Source organism: Lichenostomus cassidix, chromosome 22 (assembly GCF_008360975.1).
Source record: "Lichenostomus cassidix isolate B80296 chromosome 22, HeHo_3.0, whole genome shotgun sequence".
Lineage (NCBI taxonomy): Eukaryota > Metazoa > Chordata > Aves > Passeriformes > Meliphagidae > Lichenostomus > Lichenostomus cassidix.
The window spans coordinates 2,110,679-2,136,578 of NC_139502.1; the positions used below are offsets into that span (position 1 = coordinate 2,110,679).

The 25,900-nt window shown below is 45.0% G+C and overlaps 1 protein-coding gene across 1 annotated transcript in view; it reads left to right on the forward strand.

Annotated features, from left to right (window-relative positions):
- Positions 1-25,900, forward strand: part of DOCK5 (dedicator of cytokinesis 5) — a 109,143-nt gene that overhangs the window by 35,752 nt on the left and 47,491 nt on the right. The window contains exons 13-27 of the mRNA XM_085080493.1: positions 1,056-1,181; positions 2,544-2,668; positions 2,763-2,861; positions 3,713-3,785; positions 5,021-5,124; positions 6,366-6,558; positions 9,108-9,205; positions 11,592-11,681; positions 11,990-12,090; positions 14,483-14,617; positions 16,016-16,127; positions 16,460-16,530; positions 19,767-19,873; positions 21,004-21,140; positions 23,080-23,175. Coding sequence (XP_084936619.1) covers positions 1,056-1,181; positions 2,544-2,668; positions 2,763-2,861; positions 3,713-3,785; positions 5,021-5,124; positions 6,366-6,558; positions 9,108-9,205; positions 11,592-11,681; positions 11,990-12,090; positions 14,483-14,617; positions 16,016-16,127; positions 16,460-16,530; positions 19,767-19,873; positions 21,004-21,140; positions 23,080-23,175 — 1,667 coding nt within the window. The remainder of the gene's footprint in view (positions 1-1,055; positions 1,182-2,543; positions 2,669-2,762; positions 2,862-3,712; positions 3,786-5,020; positions 5,125-6,365; positions 6,559-9,107; positions 9,206-11,591; positions 11,682-11,989; positions 12,091-14,482; positions 14,618-16,015; positions 16,128-16,459; positions 16,531-19,766; positions 19,874-21,003; positions 21,141-23,079; positions 23,176-25,900) is intronic.

Sequence of the window (25,900 nt, forward strand, 5' to 3'; positions counted from 1 at the left end):
TTAAATTCTGTGGGATTTGGTTATGAGGATGGAATGGAAATGAGAGATCTCTGAAGTTGGATTTTAGGGCATTTGGGTTTATTGTGGAAGAGAGTTGGGTGTGAGAAACCTGCCAGGCTGCAGGATGGAGCTCAGAGCAGGTCAGAGAAGAGAGAGAGAGAGAGGCAGAAAAGAGACCAATTTGCCGTTTACAATACAATAAATCATCCTCTGTGCTGAATATTCTAATTCTCATTAACCAATCCAGAACAAGCTGCAAACCCTACAACATTTACACACAACCTATAAGAATCATCCCATTACCACACAGGGTTATATTTTAAACCCTAAAAACTGCTTTTTGGCCCCTCTGCCATCAGGCAGGCTCTGCTCTGACCCTTGGAGCTGTCTGCAGGCAGAGGGGATTGTTCCACCCAGAGGGGATTGTTCCACCCAGAGGGGATTGTTCCACCCAGAGGGGATTGTTCCACCCAGAGGGGATTGTTCCACCCAGAGGGGATTGTTCCACCCAGAGGGGATTGTTCCATCCAGAGGGGATTGTTCCATCCAGAGGGGATTGTTCCACCCAGAGGGGATTGTTCCATCCAGAGGGGATTGTTCCACCCAGAGGATCACCTCCAGTGGCCAAACCATTGTTTCCTAGTTATTCTTCAACTCAAACCTTCTCTTCATCTCAATCCCTTCATATTTTCCATATTCTCAGCTTGTCTTCATCCCAATCTCCCTAATATTTTCCATATTCTCAGCTTGTCTTCATCTCAATCTCCCTTATATTTTCCATATTCTCAGCTTCTCTTCATTTCAATTTCCTTTATATTTTCCATATTCTCAGCATCTTCTGCCAGGTAATCATATTTATAAAACTTTCCTATTTCCTCTTCCCCAGCAACGCCTGAATAGATTTACCTGGAAAATGGTTAACTGAAAAGTGCCAAAGTTAGGAAAATAAAAAGCAGATTAATTTATTTAAGACCTTTAAGGTGCATTCAGGGCATTTGTGGGTTTATAACTTTTTTTTTTTTTGCAGAAAATGAGTGTTTTTTCCCTTTTCTCAGGTCTCTGGGTGTCGCTGAAGCTGCTGCCAGGGGATCTGGCTCAGGTGCAGAAGGATTTTTCCCACCTGGTGGACAGAAACACTGCAGTGGCTCGAAAAATGGGATTTCCTGAGATCATCCTGCCCGGTGAGTTCCTCCACTTCACGGAGAGAAAAATCCACCTGGAATCCCAGGATTGCTGTCATAAAATAATTCATTTAAAGCTATCTGAAAACTTGATTTTTTTTCAAATTTCTACTTTTTTTTAAATTTTTTTTTTTGGTCAGAAGAAGTGAAAATATGAGGTTTTTTTCTCATGGCAAAATGATGGTTTATAGAGTTTTTGGAAGAAAATGTGTCTCAAGTCTAGTTTAATGTGGTTTGACTCTGCTGAGTCTGATCTGGTGGACTGAGCCTTATGGGGCTCAGAATTAAATTTAAAAAATTTGGGAAAAAGAAAGACTTTAAAAAAAATTAAATTAAAAAATGAAATTAAAAATAATTAAAAATTTGGAGAAAAAAAAGGAAGAAATTTTAAAAAATGAAATTAAAAAATGAAACAAAAAAGATTAAAAAATTGGAAAAAAGAAATGAGAAATGTTCTCCCCAAATCCCCTGGGAATGAGAAATGATCTCCCCAAATCCCTGAGAATGAGAAATTATCTCTGTAAATCCCCTGGGAATGAGAAATGATCTCCCCAAATCCCCTGGGAATGAGAAATGATCTCCCCAAATCCCCTGGGAATGAGAAATGATCTCCCCAAATCCCCTGGGAATGAGAAATGATCTCCATAAATCCCCTGGGAACAAGAAAGGATCTCCCCAAATCCCCTGGGAATGAGAAATGATCTCCATAAATCCCCTGGGAACGAGAAAGGATCTCCATAAATCCCCTGGGAATGAGAAATGATCTCCCCAAATCCCCTGGGAATGAGAAATGATCTCCATAAATCCCCTGGGAACAAGAAAGGATCTCCATAAATCCCCTGGGAATGAGAAATGATCTCCCCAAATCCCCTGGGAATGAGAAGTGATCTCCATAAATCCCCTGGGAATGAGAAAGGATCTCCATAAATCCCCTGGGAATGAGAAATGATCTCCCCAAATCCGATGGGAATGACTAAATGATCTCCATAAATCCCCTGGGAACGAGAAATGATCTCCCCAACTCCCCACGGAATGAGAAATGATCTCCATGAATCCCCTGGGAATGAGAAATGACCTCCCAAATCCCCTGGGAATGAGAAATGATCTCCGTAAATCCCCTGGGAATGAGAAATGATCTCCATAAATCCCATGGGAATGAGGAATGATCTCCGTAATGATCTCCATAAATCCGCTGGGAATGACCAAACGATCTCCCCAAATCCCCTGGGAATGACCAAATGATCTCCCCAACTCCCCTGGGAATGAGAAAGGATCTCCCCAAATCCCCTGGGAATGACCAAACGATCTCCATGAATCCCTTGGGAATGAGAAATGATCTCCCCAACTCCCTGTTTCTCCCAGGTGACGTCAGGAACGACATCTACGTCACTCTGATCCAGGGGGAGTTCGACAAGGGCAAGAAGAAAACCCCCAAGAACGTCGAGGTCACCATGTCCGTTCACGACGAGGACGGCAACCTGCAGGAGGTGGGGCAGCCCTGACCCCCTGCCAGGACTCCCCACCCCAAAATCCTCCTTTTTCACCTTTTTTCCCCCCAATTCCCTGTGTTTGTGCCCAAAGAAAGCCATCCACCCCGGCGCTGGCTACGAGGGAGTGTCCGAGTACAAGTCGGTGGTTTATTACCAAGTCAAGCAGCCCTGCTGGTACGAGACTGTCAAGGTATGGATCTGCTGGGAATTCCTGATTTCCTGGTGGGAAACTGGGATGGATCCAAACCCAGCTCTGGGAGGGGATGGGGAGAGAAAATGTTGGGTTTTTGTTGTTTTGGGAAAAGGAAAATGTTGGGTTTTGATCATTTTGGGGAGAGGAAAATGTTGGGTTTTGATCATTTTGGGGAGAGGGAAAATGTTGGTTTTTGATCGTTTTGGGGAGAGGAAAATGTTGGTTTTTGACCTTTTGGGGAAAGGGAAATGTTGGGTTTTAGTTGTTTTGGCAAAAGGAAAATGTTTGTTTGTCATTTTGGGGAGAGGGAAAATGTTCAGGTTTTGTCATTTTGGGGAGATGGAAAATGTTGGTTATTTAATTGTTTTGGGGAGAGGAAAATGTTGGGTTTTATCGTTTTGGGGAGAGGGAAAATGTTGATTTTTTTGTCATTTTGGGGAGAGGGAAATGTTGGGTTTTTGTCATTTTGGGGAGAGGAAAATGTTGGGTTTTTGTCATTTTGGGGAGAGGGAAAATGTTGGGTTTTTATTGTTTTGGGGAGAGGAGAAATGTTGGTTTTTGATCGTTTTGGGAAGAGGGAAAATTTGGTTTTTTATTGTTTTGGGGAGAGGGAAAATTCTGGGTTTTTGTCGCTTTGGGGAGAGGGAAATGTTGGGTTTTTCATCATTTTGGGGAGAGAAAATATTGATTTTTTTTTTGTCATTTTGGGGAGAGGGAAATGTTGATTTTTTTTTTGTCATTTTGGGGAGAGGGAAAATGTTGATTTTTTGTCATTTTGGGGAGAGGGAAATGTTGGTTTTTTGTCATTTTGGGGAGAGGAAAATGTTTTTTTGTTGTTTCCCCTGCAGGTGGCCATTGCCATCGAGGAGGTGAGTCGATGTCACCTGAGGTTCACCTTCCGTCACCGATCATCCCAGGAGTGTGAGTGCTGAGCAGGGAGATCCACAGCATGGCTCTGCTCTTCCCACTCCCTCTGAGTGCAAAAATTGCTCTTCTCTTCCTTTCTCCTCCTTCCTTCTCCTCATTCTTTCTTCTCCTTCTTCTTCTTCCTTCTTCTTCTTCTTTCTTCTCCTTCTTCTTCTTCTTCTCCTTCTTCTTCTTTCTTCTCCTTCTTCTTCTTCTTTCTTCTCCTTCTTCTTCTTTCTTCTCCTTCTTCTTCTTTCTTCTCCTTCTTCTTCTTTCTTCTCCTTCTTCTTCTTTCTTCTCCTTCTTCTTCTTTCTTCTCCTTCTTCTTCTTTCTTCTCCTTCTTCTTCTTTCTTCTCCTTCTTCTCCTTTCTTCTCCTTCTTCTCCTTCTTCTTTTTTCTTCTCCTCCTCCTTTCTTCTCCTCCTTCTTTCTCCTCCTCCTTCCTCCTCCTTCCTCCATTTCTATTTCCAGTTCTATTATCTCTATTATTTAAATTTCTATTTCTATAATTATTATTATTATTACTGTTATATTATTATTATTATTATTATTATTCCCTGCTTATTTCCCCCCCTTCAGTTTACTTATTCTCAGTTTTGTGGCACGCAAAACAAAACAAAACAAAAAAAGTCATTCGAATTTTTTGCAGCCCAAGTTTGGTTTTGTTCTAAAAGTGCAATTTGATAAGGAGCAGCATTTTAGTTCCCCCAGAAGAGAATTATCAATACTCCTTTCTGCTTTGGCTTCTCAGTTCTCACTTTTAATTGATTTCACAAATTTTCACTGCAAGGCCTGTTTGGCTCCTAACGACCTTCCTGCAGGAGGATTTCTAATTAGGCTGATGAGAGGCTAATGAGAGAGTCAGAGGCAGGAGTTCCACCAGATCAGAGCCCTGGAAGGAGATCAATCCTGTGAGATTTAACTCCTGAAGGCTCTCAGGGGAATTCTCTGCTGGAATTCTCTGATCTCCCTCCACATCCACCGCTCACAACCCAAAATTCCAACAAAAATTCTGCATCTGAGGATGATGGAATTCCTAAAGCTGCAAAGACCTTGAAGAGCAAAGAGTCCAACCACGAATTTATCCATTTATCAGCACAAAACCCACTAAATTTGTGTGTGAGAGATGCTCCAGAAAGGATGTTTTGTGTGGTTGCAGCTAAATCCAGCTGCTGATGGGGTCAGAGAGCTGCATTTGGGATTGATGGACATTAATCAGATTATTCCTAACGATTTTTTGCTGTTTGCAGCCAGGGACAGGTCAGAGAGAGCCTTTGGCATGGGCTTTGTGAAGCTGATGAACGCGGATGGGACGACTCTGCAGGATGGCAAACACAACCTGATCGTCTACAAGGTGAGCTGAGTGATTCCTGCTTGGTCTGCTGTGCAGCTCGGCAAAAATCTCCCCTGGCTGCTTTCTCCAGGCTGCAGGAAGCTAAAAAATGTGTGTGTGGCTTTGGAATTCTGTGGCTTTGGAAATATTTGAATTTATTTGCAGCATGGACAACTTATTCCTGGAAATTAGAAACCCAAATATCAAAACTCTCTCCTTTCTTATTCCTTTCTTATTCTTATTCTGGCTGCTTTTTCCAGGTAGCAGAAAGCTGTAAAATGTGTGTGGGGTGAAAATCCTCTGAAATTCTGTGGCTTTGGAAATAACTTAATTTATTTGCAGCATGGACAACTCATTCCTGGAAATTAGAAACAACTCATTCCCTGAAGTTAGAAAATCAAATATCAAAACTCTCTTCTTTCTTATTCCTTTCTTATTCCTTTCTTATTCCTTTCTTATTCCTTTCTTATTCCTTTCTTATTCCTTTCTTATTCCTTTCTTATTCCTTTCTTATTCCTTTCTTATTCCTTTCTTATTCCTTTCTTATTCCTTTCTTATTCATTTCTTATTCCTTTCTTATTCCTTTCTTATTCCTTTCTTATTCCTTTCTTATTCCTTTCTTATTCCTTTCTTATTCCTTTCTTATTCCTTTCTTATTCCTTTCTTATTCCTTTCTTATTCCTTTCTTATTCTTATTCTGGCTGCTTTTTCCAAGCACTGGAAAGCTACAAAATGTTTAATTGGGGAAAAATTCCTCGCAAATTCTGTGGCTTTGAAAATAACTGAATTCATTTGCAGCATGGACAACTCATTCCGTGAAGTTAGAAACCCAAATATTCAAAGTCTCCCCTGGCTGGTTTTTCCAAGCAGTAGAAAGCTATAAAATTTGTGTTGGGGGAAAAATCCTCCGAAATTCCGTGGCTTTGGAAATTATTTCATTGATTTGCAGCATGGACAATTTATTTCTAGAAGTTAGAAACCCAGATATCAAAACTCTCTTCTTTCTTATTCTTATTCTGGCTGCTTTTTCCAGGCACTATAAAACTACAAAATATGTGTGTCGGGGGAAAATCCTCCGAAATTCTCTGGCGTTATGAAATAACTTCATTTGCAGTATGGGCAAATAATTCCCTGAAATCATTTAAGTTATTCTATTACAAAATTCTGAAATTCTGAAATTAGAAACCCAAGCAACGACAGAGATTAAAAATTGTTTCAAGGCGACCCCGATGGGACACAACCTTGGTCTCTGTCCCCACCAGGGTGACAACAAGAAGATGGAAGATGCCAAGAGCTACCTGAGCCTTCCTTGCACCAAGACGGAGATGGAGGAGAAGGAAATCCCTCCTGGGAAGAACCTTCACCCTCTGGCCACCTTCACCCCCAGCAAGGAGAGCACCAAGGACAGCTTCCAGATCGCCACCGTCATCTGCTCCACCAAGCTCACCCAGAACGGTAGGGAGCTGGAAAAAAGGGGATTTTGGGTGCTGGTGGTGGCACTGTCCCATCAAACTCACAGGGTGTTTGTGCAGAAACTTCTAGAAACCACTAAATAAATCCAAATAGTGGGTCCAAACTGGCCAAGTTAAACCCAATGATTTGTTGGCATGTGGGGAAATGGCAGTGGCTGTGTTTCCTCAGAATTCTGAATTTTTAAGGTTATTTACCTCATTTCCTCTGCCTGTTGAGACAGCAGCCACTAAATAAATCTATTTAGAAACCACTAAATAAATTGCAAATATTGGATCCAAACTGCCCCAAATTCAACCAAACAATTTGTTGGCACATGAGGAAATGGCAGTGGCTGTGTTTCCTCAGAATTTTGAATTTTTAAGGTTTATTACCTCATTTCCTCTGCCTATTGAGCTCCACCAAGCTCACCCAGAACGGTAGGGAGCTGGAATTGAGGGGATTTTGGGTGCTGGTGGCAGCACTGTCCCATCAAACTCACAGGGTGTTTGTGAAAAACCTCTAGAAACCACTAAATAAATTCACAAATATTGGATCCAAGCTGCCCAAGTTGAACCAAACAATTCATTGGCATGTGTGGAAATGGCACCTGGCAGTGGAAGTGGCTGTGTTTCCTCAGAATTTTGAATTTTTGAATTTAATCACCTCCTTCCCTCTGCCTGTTGAGAGAACAGCCACTAAATAAATCTATTTAGAAACCTCTAAGTAAACATGTAAATATTGGGTCCAAGCTGCCCAAGTTAAACCCGACGATTTTTTGGCACATGAGGAAATGGCAGTGGCTGTTTCCTCAGAATTTCTGAATTTTTAAGGTTATTTACCTTAAATAAATCTATTTAGAAACCGCTAAATAAACATGTAAATATTGGATCCAAACTGCCCAAGTTAAACCCAACAATTTTTTTGGAACGTGAGGAAATGGCAGTGGCTGTGTTTCCTCAGAATCTTGAATTTTTAAGGTTATTTACCTCATTTCCTCTGCCTGTTGAGCTCCACCAAGCTCACCCAGAACGGTAGGCAGCTGGAAAAAAGGGGATTTTGGGTGCTGGTGGTGGCACTGTCCCATCAAACTCCCAGGGTGTTTGTGAAAAACATCCTAGGAACCACTAAATAAATCCAAATATTGGGTCCAAACTGCCCAAGTTAAACCCAATGATTTTTTGGCATGTGAGGAAATGGCAGTGGTTGTGTTTCCTCAGAATTTTGAATTTTTAAGGTTATTTTATTTGCCAGTTGGCCTGCTGGGATTGCTGATTTTTTATTGTTTTTTTGCCAGTTGACCTGCTGGGATTGCTGATTTTTTTGTGGTTTTTTTGCCAGTGGACCTGCTGGAATTGCTGATTTTTTGGGGGTTTTTTTTTGCCAGTTGACCTGCTGGGATTGCTGATTTTTTTAATTGTTTTTTTGCCAGTTGACCTGCTGGGACTGCTGAATTTTTTTGTGGTGTTTTTGCCAGTTGACCTGCTGGAATTGCTAATTTTTTTAATTTTTTTTTTGCCAGCTGAGCTGCTGGGATTGCTGAATTTTTATTGTTTTTTCGCCAGTTGACCTGCTGGAATTGCTGATTTTTTTTATTGTTTTTTTGCCAGTTGACCTGCTGAGATTGCTGATATTTTTTATTGTTTTTTTGCCAGTTGACCTGCTGGAATTGCTGGATTTTTTTTTACTGTTTTTTTGCCAGTTGACCTGCTGGAATTGCTGATTTTTCTGTTGTGGTTTTGCCAGTAGACCTGCTGGAATTGCTGATTTTTTGGGAGTTTTTTTTTGCCAGTTGACCTGCTGGGATTGCTGATATTTTTATTGTTTTTTTGCCAGTTGACCTGCTGGAATTGCTGATTTTTTTTTGTTGTTTTTTTGCCAGTTGACCTGCTGGAATTGCTGATTTTTCTGTTGTGGTTTTGCCAGTTGACCTGCTGGAATTGCTGATTTTTTTGGGTTTTTTTTTTACCAGTTGACCTGCTGGGATTGCTGATTTTTTTTAATATGGTTTTTTTGCCAGTTGACCTGCTGGCATTGCTGATCTTTTATTGTTTTTTTTGCCAGTTGACCTGCTGGAATTGCTGATTTTTTTTAATTGTTTTTTTACCAGTTGACCTGCTGGCATTGCTGATTTTTTATTGTTTTTTTTTTTTCCAGTTGACCTGCTGGGATTGCTGATATTTTTTTTTACTGTTTTTTTGCCAGTTGACCTGCTGGGATTGCTGAATTTTTATTGTTTTTTTGCCAGTTGACCTGCTGGAATTGCTGGACTTTTTTTACTGTTTTTTTGCCAATTGACCTGCTGGAATTGCTGATTTTTTTGGGGTTTTTTTTTACCAGTTGACCTGCTGGGATTGCTGAATTTTTATTGGTTTTTTGCCAGTTGACCTGCTGGGATTGCTGAATTTTTATTGGTTTTTTGCCAGTTGACCTGCTGGGATTGCTGATTTTTTATTGTTTTTTTGCCAGTTGACCTGCTGGAATTGCTGATTTTTTATTGTTTTTTTGCCAGTTGACCTGCTGGGATTGCTGAATTTTTATTGTTTTTTTGCCAGTTGACCTGCTGGGACTGCTGAACTGGCGCTCCAGCTCCCACAACATCGCCCACAACCTCAGGAAGCTGATGGAGGTGGAAGGAGGGGAGATTGTGAAGGTATTTCCTGGGATCTGAGAGCCAAAAAATCTTCCAGGCTGATCCTGATCCCAAAGGAGATGTGTGGGGTGGGAGGGAAGCTCTGGGTGCTGAGAAATGGGGAAATCATGGGGTGATATTTAGAAACCTATAAATAAATCTGCAAATATTGGTCCAAACTGCCCAAGTTAAACCCAGAAATTCGTTGGATGCTGAGCAATGGGGGAATCATCAAATCATGGGGTGATGTTTATAAACAAACCTCTAAATAAATCTGCAAATATTGGGTCCAAAGTGCCCAAGTTAAACCCAGCAATTCCATGGTTGCTGAGCAATGGGGGAATCATCAAATCATTGGGTGATATTGATAAACCTCCAAATAAATCTGCAAATATTGGTCCAAACTGCCCTAAATTAAACCCAGCAATTCGTTGAGTGCTGAGCAATGGGGGAATCATCAAATCATGGGGTTTAGAGGTTTATAAACCTCTAAATAAATCTGCAAATGTTGGTCCAAACTGCCCAAATTAAACCCAGCAATTCCTTGGGTGCTGAGCAATGGGGGAATCATCAAATCATGGGGTTTAGAGGTTTATAAACCTATAAATAAATCTGCAAATATTGGGTCCAAACTGCCCAAGTTAAACCCAATAACTTTTTGGGTGCTGAGCATTGGGGGAATCATGAAAACATGGGGTTTAGAGGTTTATAAACCTCTAAATAAATCTGCAAATATTGGATCCAAACTGCCTAAGTTAAACTAAATAATTCATTGGGTGCTGAGCAATGGGGGAATCACCAAATCATGGGGTGGTTTGGGTGCTTAAAATCAGCTTTTTCCACCTCCTTTTCCACACTTTTCACTGTTTTGGGTGCTCAGAGCTGAGTTCCATTCCTTCTGTGCGTCCAGGACAGAGAGAATCCTTCCAATTGCTCTTTTTGCCTTGTGAAAAATTCCAGCTTTGGACTCTTCCAGGGATCCAGGGAATTAGTGGAATTCACCAAAACTGCAGGATTTAAATATCACAGGGAGCAGGGAGAGGATGGGGATTTATCATTCTCTTTATCCTTAAAAATAACAGACTCATCCAAAGCCTAATTTTCAATTTTCAGCTCCTTAGTGGATGAGCAGAGACAGCCCAGAAATCTCATGGAATACCATAAAAAATGGACCTGAAATGGGTGGAATTCCCCCAGAAATGGGTCTGGGGAAGGATGTAGGGTTAGAATTCAGGATTTGGGATGAAGCCTCACCTGCAGGGAGGAGTTCCAGGAGTGAACCTGCCGGGATTTTGCAGGGTGAGGGTTTTGTGGAGCAGCTGAACGTGGAGTTAGTGCTGTGGCATTGCAGACAGGGATGGGGCTGGTTTGGGAATTCAGGATTTTTTTGGATAAAAACACAATAAAATAGCAAAGTAGGGCTGTTTGGGGATGGCAAGAAAACATTCCTTGCCGTGGAGATGATCATGGCATCACCACAGGGCAGCTGGACATGGAGTTAAGGCTGTGGAACTGCAGACAGGGATGGGGCAGGTTTGGGGAATTCAGGATTTTTGTGGATAAAAACACAATAAAATAGCAAAGTTGGGCAGTTTGGGGATGATAGGAAAACATTCCTTGCTGTGGAGATGATCATGGCATCACCACAGGGCAGCTGAACGTGGAGTTAAGGCTGTGGCACTGCAGACAGGGATAGGGCTGGTTTGGGGAATTCAGGATTTTTGTGGGTAAAAACACAATAAAATAGCAAAGTAGGGCAGTTTAGGGATGATAAGAAAACATTCCTTGCCATGGAGATGATCATGGCATCACCACAGGGCTGCTGAACGTGGTGTTAATGCCGTGGAACTGCAGACAGGGATGGGGCTGGTTTGGGAATTCAGGATTTTTTTGGATTAAAACACAATAAAATAGCAAAGTGGGGCAGTTTGGGGATGATAAGAAAACATTCCTCGCTGTGGAGATGATCATGGCATCACCACAGGGCTGGGATTCCTTTCCAGCTGCTTTTTCATGGAGAAATTTTATATTTTTCCAGCTCAGAGGTGTCGCTGTTGAGCCGCTAGCAGAGAAAAAGACGCAGATTCTCAGCGTGGCATAGAAAAAAGAGCTTTTTATTATTTAATTCCAACTTATATAGATTTTTCAGAGGTCACCCAGCTTGGTCAGTCAGAAACCTCCCCCTAGGCCTGACTGGCCAGGCCTGAACTGTCCACATCTCGAGACACTGTTTTTAATAACATCCAAACGTTATCTTTGTCTATAAAACACAGGAGAAAATTCTCATGGGAAAGAGCTGTGCTAGCCACACAGAGGGGCAAAAACGATCCAATTCCTGCTGCTCCTGTGCAGGATTCCAGCAGCAGCCTCCTTCCCCACCCTTTTTCTGGTTTTTTTTCCCCTCCAGTTCCTGCCAGACACCCTCGATGCTCTGTTCAACATCATGATGGAGATGTCAGAGAATGAAACCTACGATTTCCTGGTGTTTGATGCCCTGGTGAGTCCAGCCTTTGTTTCCAGTGATCAATCTGCATTTTGCTCTAGAAATAAATTATATTTAAACACTTTTTAAGGCTTTTTCAGGACTCAGGGCTGAAATACAATCGGGTTTTTTAGTAGCCACAGTGAAAAAATCAGTAAATTGCACACACCCAGCATTGAGTGCTTGTTGGGATATAAATAACACTCACGAATGCTGCTGGTAAAACGAATTAAAATACGAAATAAATCGAATTACAGGCTGTTCTGGCCGAGTCAGACTGCCCAGCTCTGCACATCTGTTTCCTTTTGGGGTTTTTTTGGCAGGTGTTCATTATTTCTCTGATCGGAGACATCAAGTTCCAGCATTTCAACGCCGTGCTGGAGACTTACATCTACAAGCACTTCAGTGCCACCCTGGCCTACGTGTGAGTACCTGGGCTGTCACCTGCCAGTGTCCCCTGGAGCTCTGGGGGTGATTAAATCACTTTATTAGGTCATTTTTTTGGGGATTTCACATGATCTAGCAGCTCTGGGGGTGATTAAATCACTTTATTAGGTCGTTTTTTTGGGGGATTTCACGTGATCTAGCAGCTCTGGGGGTGATTAAATCACTTTATTAGGTCATTTTTTTGGGGGATTTCACGTGATCTAGCAGCTCTGGGGGTGATTAAATCACTTTATTAGGTCATTTTTGGGGATTTCATGTGATTAAGGCAGCTCAGAGCAGAGTTCCACCCTTCTGTGCTTTCAGGAGGGAGAGATTGTTTCTTATTGCTGGTTTTGCCCTGTGAGAAATTCTGCTGGGAGGATTTTTTTTTTTTCTGTTCAAACAGACAGAAAAGGCACTTTTGTGGTGGATTTTGGTTTTCTAGCTCGGTGACTGAGCTCCCCTCAGCCAAAGGTCATCACCCTGCTGGTGACAGAAGTGAAAAGTTAAAACCAAACCTGATAGGGAGAGCAAAACCAGCAGGCAATGTGCTTCTCCTCTCTGAAAATCTCTCAGTTTTGAGCAAAACCAGCAGCCAAAGTGCTTCTCCTCTCTAAATATTTCTCAGTTTTGAGAAAAACCAGCAGCCAAACTGCTTCTCCTCCCTAAAAATCTCTCAAACTCAATTTTTAGGGAGAGCAAAACCAGCAGCTAAACTGCTTCTCCTCCCTAAATATCTCTCAATTTTTAGGGAGAGCAAAACCAGCAGCCAAACTGCTTTTCCTCTCTGAAAATCTCTGAGTTTTGAGCAAAACCAGCAGCCAAACTGCTTCTCCTCTCTGAAAATCTCTCAGTTTTTAGGGAGAGCAAAACCAGCAGTCAAACTGTTTGTCCTCCCTAAAAATCTCTCAGTTTTGAGCAAAAGCAGCAGCCAAACTGCTTCTCCTCTCTGAAAATCTCTCAGTTTTGAGCAAAACCAGCAGCCAATTTGCTTTTCCTCTCTAAAAATCTCTCAGTTTTGAGCAAAACCAGCAGCCAATGTGCTTTTCCTCCCTAAAAATCTTGCAGTTTTGAGCAAAACCAGCAGCCAAACTGCTTCTCCTCTCTAAAAATCTCTCAGTTTTGAGCAAAACCAGCAGCCAAAGTACTTCTCCTCTCTGAAAATCTCTGAGTTTTGAGCAAAACCAGCAGCCAAACTGCTTCTCCTCCCTAAAAATCTCTCAGTTTTGAGCAAAACCAGCAGCCAAAGTGCTTCTCCTCCCTAAAAATCTCTCAGTTTTTAGGGAGAGCAAAACCAGCAGCCAAAGTGCTTCTCCCCTCTGAAAATCTCTCCGTTTTGAGCAAAAGCAGCAGCCAAACTGCTTCTCCTCTCTAAAAATATTTTCGTTTTGAGCAAAACCAGCAGCCAAACTGCTTCTCCTCCCTAAAAATCTCAGTTTTTACTGCTCCACAGAAATTCCTGGCTCTCTCCCTGAAGGAAGCACAGTTTGAGGTTCCCACCTCCTGGAATTCCTTTTCCACAATCCCTTCTTCCCTGGGATCTCCAGGATTTCCGGCATTTCCTGGATTTCCAGGATTTCCTTTCCTCCTCCTGCTCCTCACCTGGCAGTGCTCACAGAGGAGAAAGCTCAGCCCCTCCCTGCCCTGGGGATGGATTTTCCACCTTCCCAGCAGCTCCTTTTTGGGGAAAAAGCAGAGCAGATCAGAGGGTGGAATTTGTAGACTTTCAGCGCAAGATTTCGGGAGGAAATGAGCTGTGAGGAGGAAGCTCTGCTGTGGTTTTGGGTCTGCAGTTCCTCTCTGGGATGAGGAAGCTGAGCTCACACAGGAACTGACCCTGCCTGCATTAATTCCCCTTTTTTTCATTTTATTTTATTTTATTTTGTTTTCTAATTTTTAAAATTTTTTATTTAATTTTTATTTTATTTTGTTTTTTAATTTTTTTATTTTTTATTTAATTTCTATTTTATTTTATTTTTTAATTTTTAAATTGATAAAATTTTTTTGGATTATTTTATTTTCTTTTTTAATTTTTAATTTTAAAATTTTATTAATTTTTATTTTTTATTTTTAAAATTGTTAAAATTTTTATTAATTTTTAAAAACTTTTATTTTTATTTTTTAAATTTTTGAATTTTTTATTTTTCAATTTTTAAAAAAATTTTAAAATTATTTTATTTTTATTTTTTAATTTTTTTAAATTTTTATTTTTTTTTATTTTTTAATTTTTTTATTTTATTTTTTTAAAATTTTTAAATTTCAGTTTATTTTATTTTATGTTATTTTTAAATTTTTTTAAAAAAAATTTTTTATTTTATTTTATTTTTTAATTTAAAACAATTTTTTAAAATTTTTATTTTATTTCATTTAATTTCATTTTCTTCCCAAAGGAAACTCACCAAAGTGCTGAACTGCTACGTGGGGAACGCTGAGGACTCCAGCAAGACTGAGCTGCTGTTTGCAGCCCTGAAGGCTCTGAAATACCTGTTCAGGTTCATCGTGCAGTCACGGGTGCTCTACCTCAGGTGGGACAGCTTTCCATCCCTCTTCTCCTCTGGGAAACTTTTACTGGAATTTCTTCTAGTAAAAATCACTGAAAGGGATGTTTTCCACCAAATCTTTTATTTCTGATTTATTAAGAGCATTCTTCTCTGAAATACCTGTTCAGGTTCATCATCCAGTCACAAGTTCTCTACCTCAGGTGGGACAACATCTTCATCCCTGTCCTCCTCTGGGAAACTTTTCCATCCAGGAAAAATCACTGAAAGGGATATTCTCCACCAAATCCTTTATTTCTGATTTATTAAGAGAATCTTTCTCTGAAATACCTGTTCAGGTTCATCGTGCAGTCATGAGTTCTCTACTTCAAGTGGGACAAACTTTCCATTTCTCTTCTCCTCTGGGAAACTTTTACTGGAATTCCATCCAGGAAAAATCACTGAAAGGGATGTTTTCCACCAAATCCTTTATTTCTGATTTATTAAGAAAGTCTTTCTCTGAAATACCTGTTCAGGTTCATTGTGCAGTCACAAGTGCTCTACCTCAGGTGGGACAGCATTTCCATCCCTGTCCTCCTCTGGGAAACTTTTACTGGAATTCCATCCAGTAAAAACCACTGACAGGGATGTTTTCCACCAAATCCTTTATTTCTGATTTATTAAGAGCATCTTTCTCTGAAATACCTGTTCAGGTTCATCATCCAGTCACGAGTTCTCTACCTCAGGTGGGATAACTTTCCATCCCTCTTCTCCTCTGAGAAACCCCCCACTGGAGTTTCATGCAGGAAAAATCACTGACAGGGATATTCTCCACCAAATCCTTTATTTCTGATTTACTAAGAACATCTTTCTCCCCTTTGTGTGTAGCTGGAGCGAATAAATTGAGGAAAAACCAAAAATATCAGATTTGAAGGAGGAAAAACCTTTTGGTCACCTCTAGCAGGCAACAAACAGCACGGGGTAGAGCTGGAAAAAGAACCCAATATTTTTATAAATTTTTTATTTTTATTAATCAAACATAGAATTTCCTCCTCATTTTCAGAAACATTCCAGAAACAAATGTTAAATTGTTAAGGTGAGGTGTGGATAACACATTCTCCAGCTGGGGTAAAATCAGTGACAAATCTTTCTTTGCAGCTTCAAAACATCTTTTCAGAGATTTGCAGCGAGGATTTGAAACCCTTTATCCATCCCCATCCTGGCATTTCGATTTTTCTGCTCATTTCTCAGAACCCAAGCAGAATTTGCTGCAGTGGATGTTCAAAAATGCAACTTTTCCCACCATAACAGTGAAAATTCCTGCAAAACCCCCAATGCCATTTTCACCCCGTGTTTTTTTCACATTGAGATGGGATTAAGATATTTTTCCACAGGAGAAAATCCTATTTTTTGGTGTTTTTAACTGGCCTGCTCTGTCCTTTGCAGCGTTTATGGGAAAAGCGAGGATGGGAATGAATTTAACGATGCAATTCGCCAGCTCTTCCTCTCCTTCAACATCCTCATGGACAGACCCTTGGAGGAGGCTGTGAAAATCAAGGTGAGCTTCCTTTTCCAGGGAAAAATAAAAAATCTTCATGAGATCAAAGTGGGGCAGAAAAAGGAATGAGGGAATTGCTCATTAATTCCTTCTCTTTCCCCACTCTGCAGAGCTGGAGGCTCTGGGGATGCTTAAATTTGATTTTTAAACCAAATTCCCTACAGCTGGGAGATGAGATTTTGGTCATATTGGACAAAAAAATAGGAAAAATAGGAAAATCTGGATTTGCCACGTGTGTTCCATGCCCTTGGTTATTTTTATTTTTATTTTTATTTTTATTTTTATTTTTATTTTTATTTTTATTTTTATTTTTATTTTTTCCCTTCTTTCAGGGCGCAGCTTTAAAATATTTACCGAGCATCATCAACGATGTCAAGCTGGTCTTTGACCCCGTTGAGCTCAGGTAATTTTATTTCCTTGGTTTGTCCTCCAAACTCAGCTCTCGTGGTGGGAAGAATGGTGGGAATTTGGCTAAAAAACAACCCCTCAGGTTGTGACCTGCTGGGGCAGATCCTCTGCAGGGACCCCAGGGAGGGATTGCAGGGATTTAGGGGAAATCAGGAATTCAAAGAATTTTTCTGTACATCCCAAATTTCCCATCCTGGAAGTGCCCAAAGCCAGGTTGGAGCAGCCTGGGATGGTGGGAATTAATCTCTGCCCGTGGAATGGGGTGGAAAAAGATGAATTTAAAGCTCTTTCCCACCCAAACCATCCCAGGATTCTCTGATCCTTACGGGATTTTACCAAAAATCAAAATTTGAGGGCAGTGAGGTGTTGAAATCTGCAAGTTGCCAGCAGTTCTGGGTGGTTGCTCCTGAAAAGCAATTTTCAGGGAAAAAAAAGCTCCTGAATTTGTGTTTCTCCAGGGAATTCTCAGCCCTGTGGATTCCTGGCTTTGGCTCCCAGTTGTGTTTTTCCAGGGAATCCTCAGCTCTGTGGATTCCTGGCTTTGGCTGGGGAATTTGTGTTTCTCCAGGGAATTCTCAGCCCTGTGGATTCTTGGCTTTGGCTCTCAGTTGTGTTTCTCCAGGGAATTTTCAGCCCTGTGGATTCCTGGCTTTGGCTCCCAGTTGTGTTTCTCCAGGGAATCCTCAGCCCTGTGGATTCCTGGCTTTGGCTCCCAGTTGTGTTTCTCCAGGGAATTCTCAGCCCTATGGATTGCTGGCTTTGGCTGGGGAATTTGTGTTTCTCCAGGGAATTCTCAGCCCTGTGGATTCCTGGCTTTGGCTGGGGAATTTGTGTTTCTCCAGGGAATTCTCAGCCCTGTGGATTCCTGGCTTTGGCTCTCAGTTGTGTTTCTCCAGGGAATTCTCTGCCCTGTGGATTCCTGGCTTTGGCTCCCAGTTGTGTTTCTCTAGGGAATTCTCTGCCCTGTGGATTGCTGGCTTTGGCTCCCAGTTGTGTTTCTCCAGGGAATTCTCAGCCCTGTGGATTCCTGGCTTTGGCTCCCAGAGCTCTGCCCAGCCCTGACTGCCTCTCCTGACCCCCAAGGATTTGCTGGCAAGCAGCAGAATTTAGGGGAATCTCAGATTAAAGTGAATTTTTGTTGTTGGGATGGTTCAGCTTTCAGCAGGAGCTGCTGAGGTTGTAAAAAATGACTTTTTCCAAACTCCTCCTTCCCTCTGTGGGACAGCCAGGCTGATTTTCTGTGCTGCCACTGAGGGCACAGAGCATTGGGTTTTTGTGGGGTTTGGGATGAGCTGGTGTGCTTTGGGATAAAAGCTTCATTTTAAAAGATTTTTAAAAGCTTCATTTTTTAAAAGATTGAATCCTGTTAAGTTTCTGAGCACAGCTCAGCTTTACTTCAAGCCCTGCACTAAATTTCTGGAAAATAACTCATGGCTTTGTAGTGATTGGAGTTTGGGATGGAGTTCCCAGAGGAGCTGGGGCTGCTCCAGCCCTGCAAGTGTCCAAGGATGAGTTGGAGCAGCCTGGGGTGGTTGGGAATGGAACTGGATGAGCTCTAAATCCCTCCCAACCCAGCCCATTCCAGGACTTTGTGATTCCCTGGCTCTCAGGGCATTGTCCATGTGGTATGAGGGTTGCTGGGGGACAATGCTGACTCTCTGCCCAGGATTCCCTGATTCCCTGGCTCTCAGGGCACTGCTGACCCTCTGGATTCTGTGATTCCATAGCTTTCAGGGCAGTGCTGACCCTCTGCTCCAGGATTTTGTAATTCCCTGGCTCTCAGGACATTGTCCCTGTGGCCTGGGGGATGCTGGGGGACAATGCTGACCCTCTGCTCCAGGATTCTGTGATTCCATAGCTCTCAGGGCATTGCTGACCTTCTGGATTTTGTGATTCCCTGGTGCTCAGGGCATTGCTGACCCTCTGGATTCTGTGATTCCCTGATTCCCTGGCTCTCAGGACACTGCTGCCCCTCTGCTCCAGGATTTTGTGATTCCCTGGCTCTCAGGGCATTGTCCATGTGGCCTGGGGGATGCTGGGGGACAATGCTGACCCTCTGCTCCAGGATTCTGTGATTCCATAGCTCTCAGGACACTGCTGACGCTCTGGATTTCATGATTCCCTGCCTCGCAGGGCACTACTGACCCTCTGCTCCAGGATTCTGTGATTCCCTGGCTTTCAGGGCACTGCTGACCCTCTGGATTCTGTGATTCCATAGCTCTCAGGGCTCTGCTGACCCTCTGCATTCTGTGATTCCCTGGCTCTCAGGACACTGCTGACCCTCTGCTCCAGGATTTCCTGATTCCCTGGCTCTCAGGGCGCTGCTGACCCTCTGCTCCAGGATTTTGTAATTCCCTGGCTCTCAGGGCATTGTCCATGTGGTATGAGGGATGCTGGGGGACAATGCTGACCCTCTGCTCCAGGATTCTGTGATTCCCTGGCTCTCAGGACACTGCTGCCCCTCTGCTCCAGGATTTTGTGATTCCATAGCTCTCAGGGCGCTGCTGACCCTCTGGATTCTGTGATTCCGTAGCTCTCAGGGCTCTGCTGACCCTCTGGATTTTGTGATTCCCTGGCTCTCAGGACACTGCTGCCCCTCTGCTCCAGGATTTTGTGATTCCATAGCTCTCAGGGCGCTGCTGACCCTCTGGATTCTGTGATTCCGTAGCTCTCAGGGCTCTGCTGACCCTCTGGATTTTGTGATTCCCTGGCTCTCAGGACACTGCTGACCCTCTGCTCCAGGATTTCCTGATTCCCTGGCTCTCAGGGCATTACTCACTCTCTGCTCCAGGATTCTGTGATTCCCTGATTCCCTGGCTCTCAGGGCACTGCTGACCCTCTGCTCCAGGATTTTGTAATTCCCTGGCTTTCAGGGCATTGTCCCTGTGGCCTGGGGGATGCTGGGGGACAATGCTGACCCTCTGCTCCAGGATTTTGTGATTCCCTGATTCCCTGGCTCTCAGAGCATTGCTGACCCTCTGGATTCTGTGATTCCCAGGCTCTCAGGGCACTGCTGACCCCCTGGATTTTGTGATTCCCTAGGTCTCAGGGCACTGCTGACCCTCTGGATTTTGTGATTCCATAGCTCTCAGGGCTCTGCTCACCCTCTGCTCCAGGATTCTGTGATTCCCTGATTCCCAGGCTCTCAGGGCATTGCTCACCCTCTGGATTCCCTGATTCCCTGGCTCTCTCAGGGCTCTGCTGACCCTCTGCCCCCCTGTTCTCTCCCAGTGTCCTCTTCAGCAAGTTCATCCAGAGCATCCCCGAGCAGCAGCTGGTGCGGCAGAAGCTGAATTGCCTCACCAAGATCGTGGAGAGCGACCTGTTCCGGCAGGCAGGTGAGTGCTGCTGCCTTTCCTCACCTCCAGGTGAGCTCCCTGTCTGCCATCAGGGGTGTCACACCCCCAGATCCAGCTCTGGGGACATTCCTTGCCCTGGGAGAGCTGAATTTTTTAAATTTGCTCTGCTCAGTTTTTGTATAACAGCCAAAATGTGGGATGTTCATCCAGGGTGGTGGTTTGGGAAGAGGGAGAAGCTGAGTGTGCTGTGTGGTGGAATATATAGAATTTAGGAATAAAAGGGGAGGGTTGGGTGGGATTTTGGGAAGGAATTCCTCCCTGGGAGGGTGGGGAGGGCTGGGATGGGATTCCCAGAGGAGCTGTGGATCCCTGGAGTGTCCAAAGCCAGCTTGGTGTCACCTGGGACAGTGGGAGATGTCCCAGGTGTCCCTGCCATGGCCAGGAATGGGATGAGATGTCCTTCAAGGTCCCTCTCACCCATCCTGGGATTCAGGATTCAAATCACACGTTATTCATGACTCTGCCCAGCCTGGTCATTGTCACTTGGTGGCTTTAAGCGAGTTTTGGTGCCCCAGGTGGAATTGCCATGTCGTGCCCAAGCCTGGCGCCTGCTGAGGCTCTGCCATGTCCCCATGTCCCCATGTCCCTCTGCAGAGTGCACAGATGTCCCCCTGTCCTGTCCCCATGTCCCTTTGCAGAGTGCACAGATGTCCCCCTGCCCTATCCCTGCCCTGTCCCCATGTCCCTTGCAGAGTGCAGAGATGCCCTCCTGCCCTGTCCCTGCCCTGTCCCCATGTCCCCCTGCCCTGTCCCTACCATGTCCCCATGTCCCTTGCAGAGCACAGAGATGTCCCCATGTCCTTTTTCAGAGTGCAGAGATGTCCCCCTGCCCTGTCCCCATGTCCCCATGTCCCTTTGCAGAGTGCAGAGATGTCCCCATGTCCCTTTGCAGAGTGCAGAGATGTCCCCATGTCCCTTGCAGAGTGCAGAGATGCCCTCCTGCCCTGTCCCCATGTCCCCATGTCCCTTGCAGAGTGCAGAGATGCCCTCCTGCCCTGTCCCTGCCCTGTCCCCATGTCCCCATGATGTCCCCGTGTCCCTTGCAGAGTGCAGAGATGCCCTCCTGCCCTGTCCCCATGTCCCCATGATGTCCCCATGTCCCCTTGCAGAGTGCAGAGATGCCCTCCTGCCGCTGCTCATTGACCAGCTGAGTGGCCAGCTGGATGACAACTGCAGCAAGCCTGACCACGAGGCCAGCTCCCAGCTGCTCAGCAGTGTCCTGGAGGTGCTGGACCGCAAGGATGTGGTGAGCAGAGCTCTCCCTGCACCCCTTCCCTTCTTCCCAGGAGTTACAGTGAACAATCATCATCAATTTGTGCTTTAATGAGTCACAGTTGGGGTGTTTGTAAAATTATTTAATCTGTAAAATTAAAAATCTGCTGTGCAGTTCTGTGTGTAAAAAGGAGCCAGGAAAGGTTGAATGAGTTGTTATCACAACTAGAAGGATTTACTGCCCTTTCTGGGGACCAAAATGTCATCCCAGCTGCTTTGGTTGGATGATGATTATTGAATTGTTGTTCAATATTGGTCAATAATTTGGGGTAAATCAAGGAAGTGTTATCAAAATATTATAAAATTATTTTCTGATATAAAAAGGAGGAGGTTGTTTGTTCTCTCTGTCCTGAAATGGAGACAGTGAGCACTGCTCAGCCAGAAAAATCAACTTCCCACTCTGGCCATGGGAATTGCTCAGAGTGGTTTGAGCAGTGCAGAGCAAACAAACCAAACGTGCAGGATGAGCTGATGGAGCTGGGAGAGATCCAGGAAGGGAATTCTCCACCAGGAGATTCCCAGAGTGTTCAAATTTATCCTCTGTGTGCTCAAACCTCATTTATTTGCTTCTCTTAATGGCAATGAACTCCTCCAGGGTAGTTATCCCACCCAGGGAGCTCTCTGGAATGCTTGGGAATGTTCTCCAATCCTCATTTTTTGATAGATCCATGCAGGGAATTCTCCACCAGGAGCATCCCAGAGCATTTGAATTGATCCTCAAACCTCCTTTATTTGCTTCTCTTAATGACAATGAACTCCTCCAGGGTAGTTCTCCTGCCCAGGGAGCTCTCTGGAATGCTGGGCACAGGGAATGTTCTCCAATCCTCCTTTTTGGATAGATCCATGCAGGGAATTCTCCACCAGGAGCATCCCAGAGTGTTTGAATTGATCCTCAAACCTCCTGTATTTGCTCCCCATAACAACAGTGAACTCGTCCAGGGCAGTTATCCCACCCAGGGAGCTCTCTGGAATGCTTGGGAATGTTCTCCAACCCTCTTTTTTGGATAGATCCATGCAAGGAATTCTCCACTAGGAGAATCCCAGAGCATTCCAATCGATCCTCTGTGTGCTCAAACCTCCTTTATTTGCTCCCCATAATGACAGTGAACCCCTCCAGGGCAGTTCTCCCACCCAGGGAGCTCTCTGGAATGCTGGGCACGGGGAATGTTCTCCAATCCTCCTTTTTGGATAGATCCATGCAGGGAATTCTCCACCAGGAGCATCCCAGAGCGTTCCAATCGAACCTCAAACCTCCTTTATTTGCTCCCCTTAATGACAATGAACTCCTCCAGGGCAGTTATCCCACCCAGGGAGCTCTCTGGAATGATTGGGAATGTTCTCCAGTCCTCCTTTTTGGATAGATCCATGGAGGGAATTCTCCACCAGGAGAATCCCAGAGTGTTCCAATCGATCCTCAAACCTCCTTTTTATTTGTGTCTCTTCATGAGAAGAAATGAACCCCTCCAGGGCAGTTCTCCCGCCCAGGGAGCTCTCTGGAATGCTGTGGACAGGGAATGTTTTCCAATCCTCCTTTTTGGATAGATCCATGCAGGGAATTCTCCACCAGGAGAGCCCCAGAGTGTTCCAATCGATCCCCTGTGTGCTCAAACCTCCTTTACTTGCTCCCCTTAATGACAATGAGGGGGAGACAATAACTCCCCAGGGCAGTTATCCCACCCAGGGAGCTCTCTGGAATGCTTGGGAATGTTCTCCAACCCTCTTTTTTTGATAGATCCATGGAGGGAATTCTCCACTAGGAAAATCCCAGAGCATTCCAGTCGATCCTCTGTGTGCTCAAACCTTCTATTTGCTCCCCATAACGACACTGAACCCCTCCAGGGCAGTTCTCCCACCCAGGGAGCTCTCTGGAATGATCTGGAATGTTCTCCAACCCTCCTTTCTGGCCACCCCAGGGAGGCACTGCGCTGCACATCCAGCTGATGATGGAGAGGCTGCTGCGCCGCATCAACCGCACCGTCATCGCCATGAGCCGCCAGTCGCCGCACATCGTGAGCATCTGCTGCCTCCCTGCTCCCTGCAGGACCCCCATAAATCCCTGATAAACCCATCCCTCCCTTCCCTGCCTCCCTGCTCCCTGCAGGATACCCTAACAGCAGGGTTTATCCCTGGGAATGCCTGATGAACTCATCCCTCTTTTCCCTGACTTTCTGCTCCTTCCAGCACCCTCTAACAGTGAGATTTATCTCCTGATGAACTCACCCCTCTCTTCCCTGCCTCCCTGCTCCTTCCAGCACCCTCTAAGAGTGGGATTTATCCCCTGGGAATGCCTGATGAACTCATCCCTCCCTTCCCTGCCTCCTTGCTCCCTGCAGGATACCCTAGCAGCAGGATTTATTCCTGGGAATGCCTGATGAACTCATCCCTCTTTTCCCTGACTTTCTGCTCCTTCCAGCACCCTCTAAGAGTGGGATTTATCCCTGATGAACTCATCCCTCCCTTCCCTGCCTCCCTTCTCCCTGCAGGATCCCCTGACAATGTGGTTTATCCCTGGGAATGCCTGATGAGCTCATCTCTCCCTTCCCTGACTTTCTGCTCCTTCCAGCACCCTCTAAGAGTGGGATTCATCCCCTGATGAACTCATCCCTCTCTTCCCTGCCTCCTTGCTCCATCTAACAGTGAGATTTATCCCCTGGGAATGCCTGATGAACTCATCCCTTCCTTCCCTGCTCCTTGCAGGGCCCTCTGACAGTGGGGTTTATTCCCTGGGAATGCCTGATGAACTCATGATGAACCTGATGCTGAGCTCATCCCTCCCTTCCCTGCCTCCCTGCTCCCTCCTGCACCCTTTAGTTGTGGGATTCATTCCTCTTGGAGCTCTCAGCAGGCAGCAGTGCCTGATGAACTCATCTCTCCCTTCTCTCCTTCCTCCAACACCCTTTATCAGTGGGATTTATGCCCCTGGGAATGCCTGATGGACTCATCCCTCCCTTCCTTCCTTCTTCTATCACCCTCTAACAGTGGGATTCACTCCCTGGGACCTCTCAGAGTGCAGCAGTGCCTGATGAACTCATCCTTCCCTTCCCTGCCTCCCTGCTCCCTGCAGCACCCTTTAATTGTGGGATTTTTTCCCCTGGGAGCTCTCAGCAGTGGATACTGAACTCATCCCTTCCTTCCCTGCCTCCCTCCAGGACCCTTTAATAGTAGGATTCACTCCCTGGCAATGCCTGATGAACTCATCTCTCTCTTCCCTACCTCCCTGCTCCCTCCAGCATCCTTTATCAGTGGGATTCATTCCCTGGGAACTCTCAGCAGTGCCTGATGAACTCATCTCTCTCTTCCCTGCCTCCCTGCTCCCTCCAGCACCCTTTATCAGTGGGATTCATTCCCTGGGAGCTCTCAGCAGTGCCTGATGAACTCATCTCTCTCTTCCCTGCATCTCCTCCTCCATTCCCTCCCTCCTCTCCTCCCTCCAGCACCCTTTATCAGTGGGATTCATTCCCCTTGGATTTCTCAGCAGTGCCTGATGAACTCATCCCTCTCTCCCCTTCATCTCCTCCTCCCCTCCTGCCTCCTCTCCTCCCTCCATCTCCCTTTATCAGTGAGATTCACTCCCTGGGAGCTCTCAGAGTGCATCAGTGCCTGATGAACTCATCCCTCCTTTCTCTGTGTCTCCTCCTCCCTTCCCTGCCTCCCTGCTCCCTCCAGCACCCTTCATTTGTGGGATCCATTCCTCATGGAGCTCTCAGAGTGCCTGATGAACTCATGTCTCCCTTCCCTGCCTCCTCTGACAGTGGGATTTATTCCTCCTTGAGCTCTCAGTAGGCAGCAGTGGATGCTGAGCTCATCCCTCCCTTCCCTGATTCCTCCATCACCCTTTAACAGTGGGATTTATCTCCTGGGAGCTCTCAGCAGTGCCTGCTGAACTCATCCCTCCCTTCCCTGCATCTCCTCCTGCCTTCCTGCCTCCTCTCCTCCCTCCAGCACCCTTTACCAGTGGGATTCATTCCTCTTGAAATTCTCAGCAGTGCCTGATGAACTCATCCCTCCCTCCCCTCCTTCCTCCAACACCCTTTATCTGTGGGATTTATCCCCCTGGGACTCATCCCTCCGTCCCTTCCCTGTATCTCCTCCTCCCTTCCTGCCTCCCTGCTACCTCCTGCACCCTTTATCTGTGGGATTTATTCCTCTTGGAGTTCTCAGCAGTGCTTGATGAACTCATCTCTGCCTCCTCTCCTCCCTCCAGCACCCTTTAGTTGTGGGATTATTCCCTGGGAGCTCTCAGAGTGCCTGATGGACTCATCCCTCCCTTCCCTGCCTCCTCTCCTTCCTCCATCACCCTTTAACAGTGGTATTCACTCCCTGTTCCCTCCATCACCCTTTATTTTTGGGATTTATTCCCTGGGAGCTCTCAGAGTGCCTGATTGACTGATCCCTCCCATCCCTGCAGGGTTCCCGTGTCACTCCCTGTAGCTCCTGCTGCTCTCCTGAGCATTAGGGTCGCTGCTGTCCCTCTGCAGTTTGGGTCACTCAGGGCTGATTTAAAGTCCCTTTGGTCCCTCTGTGCACAGGATTGATCCTAATACAGGATTGATCCTAATACAGGATTGATCCTCACACAGGATTGATCCTAATACAGGATTGATCCTCACACAGGATTGATCCTAACACAGGATTTGATCCTCACACAGGATTGATCCTAATACAGGATTTGATCCTCACACAGGATTGATCCTCACACAGGATTGATCCTCACACAGGATTGATCCTCACACA